Source organism: Elephantulus edwardii, unplaced genomic scaffold (assembly GCF_000299155.1).
Source record: "Elephantulus edwardii isolate Elephantulus edwardi_28Jun2011 unplaced genomic scaffold, EleEdw1.0 scaffold00104, whole genome shotgun sequence".
NCBI classification, from domain to species: Eukaryota; Metazoa; Chordata; class Mammalia; order Macroscelidea; family Macroscelididae; genus Elephantulus; species Elephantulus edwardii.
The window spans coordinates 8,449,550-8,465,215 of record NW_006399854.1 but is presented as its reverse complement, the minus strand read 5'-3'; the positions used below and the strand labels follow the sequence as shown (position 1 = coordinate 8,465,215).

The 15,666-nt window shown below is 37.4% G+C and overlaps 1 protein-coding gene across 1 annotated transcript in view; it reads right to left on the bottom strand.

Annotated features, from left to right (window-relative positions):
• SYNE2 (spectrin repeat containing, nuclear envelope 2) overlaps positions 1-15,666 on the bottom strand; it is a 342,029-nt gene that overhangs the window by 252,014 nt on the left and 74,349 nt on the right. Inside the window, exons 18-25 of the mRNA XM_006891797.1 lie at positions 12,318-12,491; positions 7,663-7,821; positions 6,844-7,017; positions 5,702-5,836; positions 3,047-3,205; positions 1,380-1,591; positions 1,160-1,250; positions 289-392 (exon numbers count right to left, since the gene is read on the bottom strand). Of these exons, the coding sequence (XP_006891859.1) occupies positions 289-392; positions 1,160-1,250; positions 1,380-1,591; positions 3,047-3,205; positions 5,702-5,836; positions 6,844-7,017; positions 7,663-7,821; positions 12,318-12,491 (1,208 nt within the window). The remainder of the gene's footprint in view (positions 1-288; positions 393-1,159; positions 1,251-1,379; positions 1,592-3,046; positions 3,206-5,701; positions 5,837-6,843; positions 7,018-7,662; positions 7,822-12,317; positions 12,492-15,666) is intronic.

The window sequence follows — 15,666 nt, the reverse complement described above, 5'->3', positions numbered from 1 at the left end:
ACCAAACTGTGCAGCTCTGCAACTGCATCCTGGCCCATCCTCACCCTTCCGCCCCCAACCCTCACACCTCCTTGTACCCCCAATATGTTTTTCCCAATTAAAAAAATATTTTAAAAAAAAAAGTTACTGATAATTAGACCTGAGGAAATTCCATAAAACTATACTTTAAGTGACTGTACCACATGCAAAATTCACCACTAAAAGATAATAAAAACTTACTAACATGTAATATATTTATATTAATGAGAGAGTTCTGGTAGATTCTTTCAGTTCTTTAAAATAATTTACCTCTCTATTAAACTATTTATAGATGCACTGTAATCTTTTTCACACTTCTCCATAATGTTTGCCTCCTCTAGTTCCAGGCTGCATTTCTTAATTGGTTCCATTGCCTAAGCAAATATGCAAAATAAGAAACACATTCATTATATTCCATTATTTACAAAATACAATTAATGTTACGAAGATACAATTTATTTTTATATCCCAAACCAAAAGATAATACAGTTGGAGGCTTCTCAGCTCACAGACAGGCCCTCCCAAAACACAGAGGGATTTATTAGATTTCATCTCTCCCCTGTCAATTAGTTTCTTATAGTAGTGAAGTAGTACCAGCTTCCATATCTTGCTTCTGCCCTTGACCAAATGGAGAAGCAAGCTCTTGTAAGCAATTGTCTCAATCTTTTCCCACCTATTCTGACTGACAGTTTGTGCTATGAAATATCATAAATAGCCACTAAGAATTTAAGAGTCTGGAAGTCTCAATGTCCAGGGAAGGTAAATACATTGTAATAACAAAAAGACAAATGACACGTGGAGTTGTTAATCTCAGTGCAGCTAAGGCAACAGCACACAGTAAACTGGACCTTTTATACCATCAACAATGTAAATGATGTGTGTCCATAATGATTCAAAATGCTGTATTTTGCAAGAACCTTTCGTATCATGAGAGAAGAATTACTACATAAGCTCACAATAGCTTTGGTTCACTGCAATCTGATTTTTTAAAAGCAGTCGTACTTGCATTCTGCATGTAGGAATTCTCAATTAATGAAAACAGTGAGATAATTAAAAATAGCACTTAAGGAGAAAGTAATGATTGCATGCTTGGCCTTCTCCATTGCTTTTACTTCTAAAGTACACTAGCCACATCTACCACTTTTTTAGTTGATGGCTGGCTGTTTGATGTTGCAAAAGGTACCTGATTGTGGGCATCACTCCCTCCATTCTCAGATGGGATCATAGTCTCCCTAGGATGGAAACAAAAGTTCATATTAAAATGGAAGGAAGAAAAAGAAACCACAGAGAGAATAAATACTGCTCATGCCACTTGGTATTGCAAAAAGGTATGTCCCGTTTTGCCCTGAAGAAGTACTAACTTGTGTTTGGACATGCCTCCCACCACGGGTTGCAGGGTCACATGAATCTCAGAAGCAGATTTTCTAAGTCTTTCTATCTTTTGTTCATAATCTCTGAGTACTCTCTTCAATTCTTGTTGAGTCTTCTGTGAAGTCACTTCTCCACACAGCTCTCGCAGGACCTCAACGTGGTGATCAAGCTGGTACAGACCGCCCTTCTCAGAAAAGCAAGCCTAATTTAAAAATAAAGTCGGGAACATGTTTCAAATAAGGTTACACAACTATATGCAGTCACAGAATGAGCAAGTTTCATTTTCAAACTTGCCTCTATGTAGAATTTGTATATAAGTTAGAACAGACAGGTCGGATTTCATATCTAACATCAATGAGTCAAATGTTTGTCTTAGTATATGGTTTACAGTACACCTTTATGAATACTTAATATTGGAGAAGCACTTCTAGATACACTAAGACATTATTAATATTTTAATATGGGGTCATCATAAACTTACTTATACCTCATCTGTAAAAACAACAAGTCATGAGTGTAAAGTCAGATCCCACCCATTGCTAACCCTCCAGCGAGGTTTCAGTGGCTTTAAGTTGCATACGAGAAGGCTGCCCATTTATCTCCCAAAAAGTAGATGGTGGATTTGATTTGGCAGTACAACTTCTTACCACTAAACCACCAGAGTTCCCTAAGCCACGTTTTTTTAATGTAAATAAATATTCTAATAATTATGAACAATTCCTTACTGGAGTTTATCATTTGTAGAATTAGGGGAAAATATCAGGAGTTGATTTGCCTGTTTTTAAAAGTAAGCGGAAAGTGTGGGGTGGAGCTTCCCGATTAAATCAAGCTTGGAAGCAGGAGAGGCATCCACTTTCGTAATAGCTTGCCTCTGGAAACCCTATGAACCTGGAGAGAGGATGAAAGACACACAAGCGTTGAGGACTCTCCTTCACAGGATCACTATGAGTCACCTGCGACTCAACAGCACTTAACAACAACAACAATATAGACATAGCAATATCGTCTTGATAAGCACTGCAAAGCAGTGCCCATTTATTATTGGGAAACACTGTATACACCTCAGAACTATCAATATTTAAATGTAATTAGCAGGATGAGTACCAAAAAGAGATCATCAGATTTATCCTGAGGGAGCTCTGGTGGCCACGTGGCAAGAAGCTGCACTGCAATCTCAAAGGTTCGAATCTACAAGCTGCTCTCTGGGAGAAGGATGGACAATCTCCTCCAGTCAGATTAACTGCTTCTCAAGACATGCTGGAGGGTCAGCTATGGGTCGGTTCCAACTTGACGGGATACAACAATAGATTCACCCAGACTTGCTTAGGTCTGTATCTACCAATCCACTCTCACGAAGGCTACAAGTGCCAGGGGCATTTTGTCCTGACAAAAACCACCATGGGTACTTCAAAAAACACACATTTGTAGCTAGTGTTTTAAGAGCTGAGATACATCAAAGGAAGTCATAAACTAATACTCAACACTGAGTTTTTCTTCATTTCTCAAAAAGAAAGTTATGGATAAGACTTGAACTCCACCGGTGATGATCCCCAGACGATGAGAAAGCATTAGCAGTTGATCCCAGACTAAGGACACAGATGGTGATTCAAGATAAACTCACAATAATGATACTTTGAAAAGAAAACAGATTCTCTACCTCATGTTCCTTGATGAGACCCTTGGTCTTTCCCCGACGAATCAGTTTCCTTTCTTTATTTATTTGTTTCTCAAGTTTTGAAATAGTCTCATTAAGTTTTCCTTTTTCAATGTCTATTTTCAGTTGTTGAATGTATGAAGACAGCTCATGATGAAGTGACTGTGAAAAATTAATGGCACATGTTAACCACGGAATACAATACACTGAAAAGTTCTCATTAAAAAGATCTGTAGGGACCCAGGATATAGAGTTTGAATGCAGCTCTGATTCATTCTCACATCTCTGGGAGGATGATTTTAAAACATTCTGGTTTCACAAGCAACACAGACACACACATTTTAACCCAACTCTCTAAGTTCAAAGGGCCTAAATGTAATGACATCGTACTGATGAGCTCAGAGTACTCAGATCTTGGTTTCTAACAACCATTCTCAAAAAAACACAGATGAGAGATACCTGGAGAAATGGCTGATTCTAAGACTGAGGAAAAAATATACATAGATGAGCCTGGAGTGTCTTGTAGTCAGAACTTAAAATAAGTGAACAGAAGCAGCAAAACCCACAATAACGGAGATACATTATGAGGATATTGGAGTAACTAGAAGAGCTTCTAATGGCCCAAAGGAAAACAATTTTAATTACCAAATAATATAATAGTACTGGATTCTTAGATAAAACATAAAGAACAGGAGTCTACATTGATATGAATGATTGAATGAATAAACAAATGTAATGCCTAAACCTATACAGAGGAATTTAAAATAATTTATGTAGAGATGTCATACTTAATAAGGTAGAATGTAAAGGTTAGAAAATAATGTAAAGGTTAAAAAATAAAAGGTTAGTAAAGGAAAAAAAATGTAAAGGTTAAAAAATAAAAGGTTAGTAAAGGTTAGAAATAATGATTTTCTTCCCAAGAATACAATATGGAAAAGGAGAAAGGAAAAAAACAGCAATTATATAGGGGATACATCCGATTAACACTACTTCAAGTCAGGTTATCAAAGCTAACCTGTCAAGAGTGAAAAAGTATACTAAAAGCATGCATTCTTGATGTCAGTAACCTTGTGCCAAAGTGTTAAGGGAAGGTCTACTAACTGAAGGGTAGGTGGTTTGAACCCACTAGGCATTTCAAGGGAGAACAATTAGGCTGCCTGTTTGTATAAAGATTTGTAACCTTAGAAACTTCGTGGGACACTTCTAGTCTGTCCTGTAGAGTGGCTATAATGTTTGACAGCAGTGGGTTTGGGTTATTCTTGATATGATGTGACGAGACTAACATTTTAGCTCTCTGGTCTTCCTCCAAACTATCATGACTCTTCTTTTATCAATAAAAACAACAACAACAACAAAACAAAACAGGAGGGCAGTCCTGGTTGAGAGGCATCCTACAAAATCTGTAACTTGTAATCTGTCAAGTTCAGCAGAAACATGGGAAGTCAGAGAAATTATTTTAACTAAGAAGAAGTGTTTAAGGAGATATGATCATTAAATGTAACATGGTATCATGGAGAAGAGCTTGGAGCAGAAAGAGTGCATTAGGGGAAAGCGGTGACTATCTGAACACCATAAAAACCTTCAACAGTATCTATTTACCAGTGTTAGGGCATGAATTGTACCAATGCACTATAGCAACTACCATGACTACTATAGCTCACTCCTGTGAAGTAGTACCAAGTTATAGCTGTCCTGCATTGGATTTCACACAGGAGGAGACTGCCAGAAGGAGGTATTAAGAATACAAAACTCTCTGTACCACCTTTGCAATACACTCTAAATTTAAAAACGCTCAAAATTTTAAATCTTTATTTAAATATGTTTTAGGAAGACTCTTAATAAGAGGAATTTATAGCATTACTCTTTTTTAAAATACACATGTACATCCACACATACTTAATGATAATACCCATTTCCTGAACATAATATCCATGCTAAGTGTTTCTGTAACTCGTGAGGTTGCAGACTGCTGTGGAACAATCCTGCCATGTGGGTAGTGTACTGTTTATTTTATCAGTGAGGCTCCTAGAAGTTCAGTAACTTGTCCTGTTTTAATAGCTGAATTCAAGTTCATCTGACGCTGAATGCTATTTCACTATGAACTTCTGCACATCTATGTATGTCAATATGTTGTCTCAGTCATACACAAGCAGGAAAATAAGATACTCTAAAGTATCTAACACAGAAAGAATAAAAAGCTGGGAATTGATTATATAAGATATGGTAAAAACAGGACAGGAAAGCAATTCAAACATCAGCAGCAGCAAGAGGCTGCTAACATTCCTGGCCAGAGGAGGGTCTTAGTGGAGCTCAGGCAGAGGAGTCTGCCATCAGGGACTGGAAATGTTGACAGTGAAGTCTTACAAAAACAGAAACAAGAGAAACAATCCTCGCCCCAGAGAGGGAAACTGAGGGGAATTTTTAACCTTGTCCTTTTATCCCCATCTCGAATCTCTCTCTAATTTCCTAAGAGTGTTTTCACTGGCTGAACTCCAATGGAAGCCAGATGATGTGGGAGCATGGGAATCCAAATTGCAAGGCTCAGCTCCTCTGGGAGAAAGTAGGCGGGGAGGGATGAACACACCACCAGGAATGGTTCTCCTGGCAGACACATCGAGGACAGACCTGTACATTCCCAGATACATGACCTGTTCCTACCTCCCACTTTGCACAGACATCTCTACTCTTTCTCTCCAAAGACAGCCTCATATTGTCAGTTACATTATTTTTCAGTTCTTCAACAGCTTTCAAATACTTGGCAAGGCATTTAGAATTGGAAATTATCAGTGCTTCCTAAAAAGAAAACAAAAAGGAAAGAAAAACATGAAAATCTTATTCTACAGTCAAAGCCTCAGAGCTAATTAGAGTAGGTTAAACTGGGAAGGGTCTCTTAGGAGGCTATCTGAGGAGTTAGGGAAGGGATTATATCTTTGTTGGTATTCCTTTTGCATCTCTTAAATGTTTATGAACAGAAATGCAAAAAAGTTACTATTCAAGTATAGTTACACATTTGAGGTCTACATGAAAATCTCTTTGTCATCTACAAAATGGGTTTTGGTCACCCCTTCACAAAGATACAGTGGCTCTGGTAGCAGAGTGCGTAACACATCTGCCAAAGGAAGGTCAACCATTGGAACTACCTGCCGCTCCACTGCAGTTTCCTTCCATAAAGAGGTGTAGCCTCAGAAACTCAGTGGAATGTTACCGTGAATCAAAATTGACTGGAAGGCAGTGGTTTGCTTGGGGTTGGGTTTTTATTGGGTTTGGGTTTTTTTGTTTTTTTTGTAGTAGCAGCACTAAATAACTAAGATCATGTTTACAAATAACCTTTACAAAAGCATTTCACTTTTACATGGTATTGCCATGTAAAGCCTCACCACAAATGTGGTTGCTACACTAAAATGATTATGCTCATTTTCCTGATGAAAAAGTCAGAAACATTCATTTCCTCCCCAGCATTATAGTCAACTTGTTCTTCATTCTATATAAAAAAGTAGAGTCAGTGGGTCTACAATAAAAACTGAATTAAAGCTTCAACCCACTCTCACCAGAGCATACATTTTAATCTATATACACACACACACACACACACACACACACACACACAAATTAAAGGGAAAAAAAACAAAAAGAAAATCATTTGAATATATATTTTTGCCAAAGTCACAATGGAGTTGGTGTATTTTTAAAAGTTAAAGCAACTTTAGTTACATAATTGCTGTGATAGAAAGAGCTTAATTCCAAATAAGGTAGGCAGCTATGAAAAATACCTTACATTTGTGCGTTCAAAGAATTCCTACCTTATATTTTGAAATTAGGTCACAATGGCTGCCTCGTTGCCTAAGTAATTGTTCAGTTTTAACCATGTTCGATTCAGTTTCCTTCCGTAATTCTTCTACCTTCAGCCTTATATCCAACTCTGGTGACACATCAGTTAAGTTCTTCAGCACTCCAAGCAATTTTATCACATTGATCTAGAAAGACAAAGAATTCTCAACATTTGACCCAAAAAAGAACAAATACTACATAGTGCCACTGTTGTAAAATGGGATTGACATCGGGGTTGAAGGAAGACTGAGAGAGAAGGGATAAATAATATCTACTGCATTGAAACAGAAGAGGGAGAGAACTGTTTAACAGTGATATATGATTAGGTATTATTATCATGACAGGAGTCCAGAATGAAGTGGACTAGGGGGGAGGGATAGTTTAACAATGAATGAATTTTTCTTTTACTTTTCAAAGAGAAGAGTGAATTGCAAGGGCAGGGTGGACAGGGAGAAAATGCAACAATGAATGAATGGAAATCCAAAATCTCTGTACATGTTCATTAAAATGAATAATAATAATAAAAAAAGAAATGGAAAAAAACCAAATTCTTAAGAAACTGATAAGAAAGAATATTTTCTTTCAATAGCAATTCATATTTTGCCACGAGATACAGAATATTCCACTTACTATATTTACATTTTATGTTATGAAGAAAATGTTATAATGAAAAAATAATATTTTACAAAACATTTCCCAAGGAATCGGTGGGCTCTCTCCACCCTATCTCACCCTCCCAGTGACCAGTTTTAAAGAGTAAATTCACTACATAAGAAAAATTAAAGAGAGACCTGGATTTTCTCCTTGGCATCCTGAATCTTTGCCTGAAGTCCAGCTGTGAGAACATACTGAAGGGACTCCTGACTTGATATATTGTGCACATCCATTTGTAAAGTATCTTCAGTTCTAGACAAAAGCTCCTCATACATAGATCCTTTGGCAACAAGATGCTATTAAAATAAAGTGAAGCCAGATCATCATGAACGTTCTGACTATATGTTGAACACTAACCTATACAATTTTGCCAGAGAAACATTAATTACTAATCCTAAAGAAGACAAATTAGTATTCTAAGAAATGTTATCTTTAGGGTTCCTTTAAAAATTTTATATACTAATATGACATTCTGGGCAACGTGTTCTTTTACCAAGTGTCCTTTATATAGTTGTTGTTGTTATTATGTGTCATCGAGTCACTTGTGACTCATAGTGACCCTATGTACACCGTTCTATCCTGTGCCAACCTAGCCATCCCAAACGCACTTATTCCCACCATTCCAGTCACAGAATCGACCCATCTCATAGAAGGTCTTCCTCTCCTTCACCGCCCCTCCACTCTGCCAAACATGATGTCCCTCTCCAAGGACCAGTCCCTCCTTGCAACATGCCCAAAGTATGTCAGAAGAAGCTTCAGCCCAGCGTCTCAGATGATCTGTTCTGCATACAGATTGAAAAGGTAAGGAGACAGAATACATCCCTGACAGACCCCCTTCTTGATTTTGAACCATGTAGTGTCTCCTTGCTCTGTTCTGACGACTGCCTCTTGGTCCAAGTATAGGTTTTGCATTAGCACAATCAAATGTTCTGGGATTCCCATTCTTCTCAGAGTCAGCCACAGCTTGTTGTGATCCACACAGTCAAAAGCCTTTGCACAGTCAATGAAACACAGATAGACATTCTTCTGGTATTCTTTGCTTTCTGCCAAGATCCATCTAACATTAGCTATAATACCCCTAGTACCACAACCTCTTCTAAGTCCAGCCTGCACATATGGCAGTTCTCTGTTGACATATTCTTCCAAATGTTTTTGGATAATTTTCAGCAGAATCTTGCTTGTATGTGATATTAATGATATTGTTCGATAGTAAGAACATCAATAAATAAATATTAGAAGGAATACAGAGTCAATAGAAAGAAAGAAAGAAAGTTGAAAGAACAGCAGTAAGTTATAAAAGAAAGCTATAAACTCAGTCTCACATCCTTTGGGCACGAGACCAGGAGACCAGGAGAGACCAGTCCTTGGAGAAGGACATCATCATGCTTGGAAGGGTGGAGGAACAGTTCAGGAGAGGAAGACCCCAGATGAGATGGATTGATACAGTAACTAGGGCAATGGGCGTGAGTCTGTTAGAATCAGTGAGACTGGCTCAGGACAGGGCAGGGTTCAGAGCTGCTGTACCTAGGGGTCACTATGGGTCACAGGAAACTTGCCAACACTTAACAACAACATTCTAAGTCAAATCAGTAGGGAAGAAATATCAATAACTGTTAGTAGAGAAAATGGCTATAGGACAAATACTTTCTTTTTAACCACTGAAGAATAATCAGTGTATGAACTGTTGTGTTGGAGAATAATAGTGAATATCCCATGGACTGCAAATAGAACAAATAGAGATGTCTTGGACAAAGTGCAACCAGAGTGCGTTCCTCAGAGGCAAATGGGGTTAAAACTTCGTTTCACGTAAGCATGTTCTTAGGAGATGCCAGTCCCTGGAAGGAGATAGCTTGCTGGGGAAAGTAACATGTCAGTAAAAGAGAGGAAGACTCTCAGTAAGATGGACTGACATATGGTCTCTAACCAAGGACTGCAAACAGCAGAGATTATGAGGATGGCACAGAACAGGGCAAGGTACATATCTTATGGTCATCAGTGTGCCATGGGTCATAGTTGACTCAACAACATACGACAACAACAACTACTTTACACACCCCCCCCCCAAAAAAAGATACTTACTATCTCTGTTTTGCGGGTCTTGTAGAAGGCCTTTTTAGATACAAGAGTCAAGACAGAAATGACTACTAGATAAATTAAAAAAAAATTCTTCTATGAAATGTAGAATAAGCAATTCAGAAGGCAAGCAATTTATAAAAAGGCTACAGAAATAAAAGTAGATTTGAGAGAAAAAAGAGCTTCTATAATGCAATAAAAATTTAAGATCCTAAGGAAGATGCAAGAACAAATGAGCTATAGAAGCAAATCATGAGAATCTAAACCAAAGCAATCTTACATAAAATTAAAGAAGTGAAAGTTAAGATAACAATGTGATACCAGTTTTCAGTGGCAATCCAAAGAAACTAAACCCACTGCCACTGAAAAAATTCCTACTAACTCCCCACAGGACTGTGCAGAACTCTCTCGGATGGTATCCTCAACGAAATCTCTACTGAATCAGACTGCGGCATCTTTCTCTTGAAGACAGACTAGTTTCTTAAATCTTTCTGTTCAGAAGTTAGTACTATAATCATTGCACTACCAGGGATCCTTTCTCAGTTATAGTTAGAAAACATTTATAATTCAGAGTGGCATGTTGTTGTTACGTATCATTTAGTCAGAACCAACTCATAGCTGACCCTTCAATGGGTTTTCAAAGCCAGTAAACTGCATGGGAGGAAACTGTTCCTCTTTCTTCCTAAGAGCAGCTAATGGATTAGAATCAAGTCCTTTTGAGCAGGCAGTACAACTCTTTCCCATCAAGCAACCAGGGTTTCCTCAAGCATAGAACGTTGTTGTTGTTCTGTGCCATTGAGCAGACTACAACTAACTGCAAACTTACAGATAATGGATCCATACCTTGCGCCCATCCTGTGCCTTCCTCATCTCCTGCATTCCTGAGCCCAGCATTAGAATCACTCTGTCAATCCATCTCACTGGGGACTTTCTTCTCCTACACTGACCCTTCACTTTTCTAAGCATATGTCCTTTTCCAAGGACTGGGCCCTTGTAACAACATGCCCAAAATATGTATACATTAAAATATGAATAATATTGTTTGATAGCAAATGATGTAAATACAAATCATACCACATGATATCAAATACATAATTATTAATATTCCTTATCTTAGGGCTGTCGGAGTACGCTGATTGCTATTTTTATCATCCTTTCTGCATTTTTCAAAATATTCTAAACTGAATACTGACATTAACATCACAATTTTTTTAAATTTTTTTAAAATTTTTATCATTTTTTTATGTGTGGACCATCAAATCGAATCTGACAGGTACAGGAGATTGCCCCATCTTCTTCAGCAGAGCACCTGGTGGATTTGAACCATGTACCTCTGGGATTGCAGTGCAGCTTCTTTGCCACTAACATCACAATTTTCTTAAAAAACTATAAAAGTTAAAAATAGCATGTAAAAAACTCAACCAAAATTAAAAGGTATCATTTTCCTTAAAGAATTCAAAGAAAAAGATATTTTTCATTATCTTTATCCTAAAACTGATGCAATTAATTATCTATGTATTTATTTTGAAAATATTTTTGTTTATGTCTACTATATATAGGAATAAAGGATTTTTGCTGTCTTGGTGTTAAGGAATTCACTGTTAGCACAAAGATACGCATTCAAATCCACTAGCCACTCTGAGGGAGAAAGATGAGCAATCTCTCCTAGGTGATTTACTAACTCTGAAAACCCACTAGAGAGTCAGCTATGGGTCGGTTCTGACTTGACAGTACACAATAACAACAACAAGGACAGGAGTTCTAGTAGCATGGTGAGTAACCAGATGCTCACCAGTTTGAAATCACCAATCACCAGCAGAATGAGAACACTCCCCCAATAAAGTTTTACAGTCTCTGAAATCCAACATAAAGTTTTTATGAGTAGGAACCAACTTAGAAAAACAACTTCAAGCACGTCATCAAAGCTCACATCAATAGAGAAAAGTCATACTGCCAGTGAAGTCTTGGAAGCCCTAGGCTACTGTTGTGCCTGGTTTTATCTACAGAGTCACCCAGAGCAGTAAGGCTGGTAGGCATATGCATCAGGAATGAGTCCTGAGAGGTACAAAAGTTAAGTGCATACCCAAAGCATCAAATGGTTACTGTTTCAAACACGTCCTACAGTTCTTAGGGAGAGTCACTCTTCCAAAGTTTAAAACTAAAATGAAACGAAAAATCCACTCAGTAAAAAAAAAAATCTCCATTTAAACTTCTTTCCCAGGAAAACTGAGTGATACTAAAAACACACTCCTCTTGCTTCACTGGCTGCCAGCTAGTTGACTGGCTGTGAATGAACAGAGTTCCAAGAGCATCAGTCATGCTCTCTCCATCAATTATGTAGGAAAGAATGGCTTTGTCAGGAGGAGAGCTTCAAAATGGGATTGTCTCATCCCTCATATCCACACAGCACTGCGTTATATATGAGACTACCTAAACTCACTCATTTCCTCACTGCCCTCTGATTAAAAAAAATATTCTCATTTGACAGCCGAGACTATATTCATCCAAGAGCCTAGATTCATGTTATTGGTGGTCTCTCCTCTATCTGCCTTCAAGAAAAATCATAGCAAATCATCCACAGATCAGATAGAATACAATTTACAAACCTTCCAATTGAGAATATTAAAAACTTACTGCTATTTATTTTTAAATCTTTCATTTAGGTAGAAATGCAATTCATAACTATGGAAATTACCCCTTCATACTTTTATTCTCATACCTGTAAAGATTCTTCAGCTAATGTATCCACGTCATCTTGAGGTCTCAGAAGCTCCAAAACAGACTGAGTTTCTGCTTCCCAGGTTCCCACCTGTTCAATGAGACTTTCAACATCTTTAACCAGTTTCAATTGCTCTGTTAATTCTTCACTTTCTTTTTCAGGTTCTTCTTCAAACTACAACATACAAAGTAATTACCAGTAAATAGGCAATATTTATAATCTTTTAAGTAATTTAAATCTATTTCACACAGAAGACCTTGAATTCAGTATTTTAATGATTTAAGATCTAATTAATGGACTATGATAATACCTAAACATAGTATGTATCAATTTACAGATGAAAAGATTTCTTTAAATATTTATTTTATAATATTTCTTGTGAAAGAAAACCTACCACAAACAAAAAGACTAGCACTTATAAAGTTAAAATAAAGACTCTCTAAACATTCACAAAACCCTTGGTACCAGCACCTAGGAAATCAAAAGACAAATTGCCTTGAGAAAGTCTGCAGTAAGGGACTTTTGCAGAGAACTAAAAAGCAATGATGTCAGTCTGGAGACTAAGGTGCACCTAATTCAGGCCATAGTCTTTGCAATTACGTGCTATGTGTCAGAAACATGGACAATGACTAGAAACGACAGAAAGAGAATAGAAGCATTTGAGCTGTGGTGCTGGAAAAGAGTATTGAACCAGGAAAGCAGATTCATCCTAAACAGAGTGAAACCAGCCTGCCCCTTGGAAGCAAGTTTTCTGAAGCATTGTCTGACATACTTTGGCTATGTTGCAAGGAGGAACCATTTCTTGGAGAGGGATAACATGCTTGGAAGGGTGGAGGGACAGTGGAAGAGAGGAAGACCATCAATGAGATGGATTGGTTCAGTGACTGGAGTAACAAGGGTAGGTGTCCCAGAGTCAATTAGGTTGGCACAGGATAGAGCAGGTTTCAGGGATGCTGTACATAGGGTCACTTTGAGTCACAAGTGACTCAATGGCACATAACAACAACAACAAACATTCACATGCAACTTAATTCAAACACAACTATTAACAACAGAAGTGAAACATCATCTAACAGTCAGACTAAAATTCAATGAAATGAAACTTTTTTCCATGAGTAATCTCTCAGCATTCTATAGATTTAAACACTACAGTTTTGTATGATAACTGCATTCTAAAAGTGTTTCTAATACAGTATTTTTTAATTTAATTTTATTAATTTTAATGAACATTTCCCGAGATTTTGGATGTCCATTCATTCATTGCTGCACTTTTTCTCTATCCCTCCCAATATGATGATATTTTTAAATACACAGGAATATAGTATTTTTTAAAGTGTACAAATTAAGATTATTGACATTTAAATTGAGTGCCGTTGCCTTAAAAATAAAATAACAATCCCTAACTCCCAGCTAAGCATTCACCTGCTGTCCAAAAGATCTATGGTTCCAATCCACCAATCTCTCCAAGGGAAAAGAGATAAGAAGAGATATCTTTACAGAAGAGATATCTTCTGTAAAGATGGAAACCTCGGAAATTCTATCCTACAATTCTACTCTTTGCCATAGGATCACTAAGTGGAAATTAACTCCTTGGCAATGGGTTTGCCTACTGGGTTTTGTGTGGGTTTTTTAACATGAATGTAACTGTATGTGCAGTAGGGCTTTGGATGTTAATGTGATTCTCTTCTAGCCATTTAGAAGCTGTCCAAGTTGTGAACATTGTTCATCTCTGCTTCGCAGAGCCACTGGTGGATTTGAACTACCAGTGAGGCACAGTCTTAGGGTTAGCAGCATTCTTACAAACCAAGCATTTTGGCTGTATTTGCTCCTAGACATACCTGGTTGGGTTGTTTTGCTTTGTTTTGTTTTGGCAGTCCATGGGATATTCAATGCTCTACTCTAACACCACAATTCTACATGACAGAGTCTAGCAAACCTATCAGTGCAGGGTTTGCCTTAAACGAATAGTATTTGAGATAGGAAAAAAGCAAATTGGGCACACATGAAAAATAAAACAGACATAGGGGGATGGAGGACATTATCTGAAGAGGACAGAGGTAAAAACTTCAATGCAATTCCAGCTGGTGGCTCATGGTTGGAAAATCTGTGCACTTTATCAGGGCAAATGGCCAAAGTCAGCTGACAGTCCCATCTATAAATAAAGCTGCATAAACTGTTATGCTGGAGGAAACACATTTCTAAAAACATTGTCTCTATATGCAGATGATATGATAGTATACTTAGAAAATCCTAAAGACTCAGTGAGAATACTACTGAGCATAGTTGACCAATTCAGCTAAGTGGCACGATACAAGATCAACATATGAAAAGAAAGTGGATTTCTCTACAGTGAAAAAGAGAATACAGAAACGGAGCTACAATACCCATCACAATAGCTAATCACAAAATTAAATACTTGAGAGTAATCTAACTAGAAACAAAAAAAGACCTGTTCAAAGAAAATTACAAAACATTATTACAAGAAACAAAAAGAGACCTGGAGAAATGGAAGATGGAAGAATATACTTTCCTCATGGACAGGAAGACTCAATATTGTGAAAATGACAATACTACCAAAGGCAACCTACAAGTTCAATGCAATCCCAACACTAACACAAATTTCATTCTTCAATAAGATGGAAAAGGCAATTTCAAATTTCATCTGGAATGGAAGGAGACCCCAAATAAGCAAAGCACTCTTGAAAAAGAGAAACAAGATAGGAGGTATCTAACTCCCCGATCTCAAGTCCTACTGCCCAGATGGTAATCAAGAAAATGTGGTACTGGTACAAATGACAGACATATTGATCAATGCAATAGAATTGAGAAACCAGAAATCAGCTCATCAACCTATGGTCAACTGATTTTTGACAAAGAGATGAAATCAGTTAAGTGGGGAAACGAAAGCCTCTTTAACAAAATGGTGTTGGCAATATTGGAAAACTATCTGCAGAAAACTCAAGCCAAGACCCACACCTCACACCATACTAAAAACCAACTCAAAGTCGATCAAGAACCTAAGAGTAAAACTAAGGACTATAAACATCAGAGAACAGCTTGAAAGAACTCTAGAAGCCCTAATCCACAACATGAACAGTCTTCCAAGCATCCTGGAAAACCTACAACCAGGAGAGAATAAAATAAACGAATGGGACCTTCTAAGAATCAAATCCCTATGCACATCCAAAAACTTCTCCAACTGGGTAGAAAGGAAAGCCACAGATTAGGAAAAAATATTTGGTAATGACATGTCTGATAGGGGACTTATATCTAGAATTTATAGAATACTCCAGCACCTCAACAAGATAAAAGTAAAATTGCAAACGGGCACAGGATATGAACAGACACT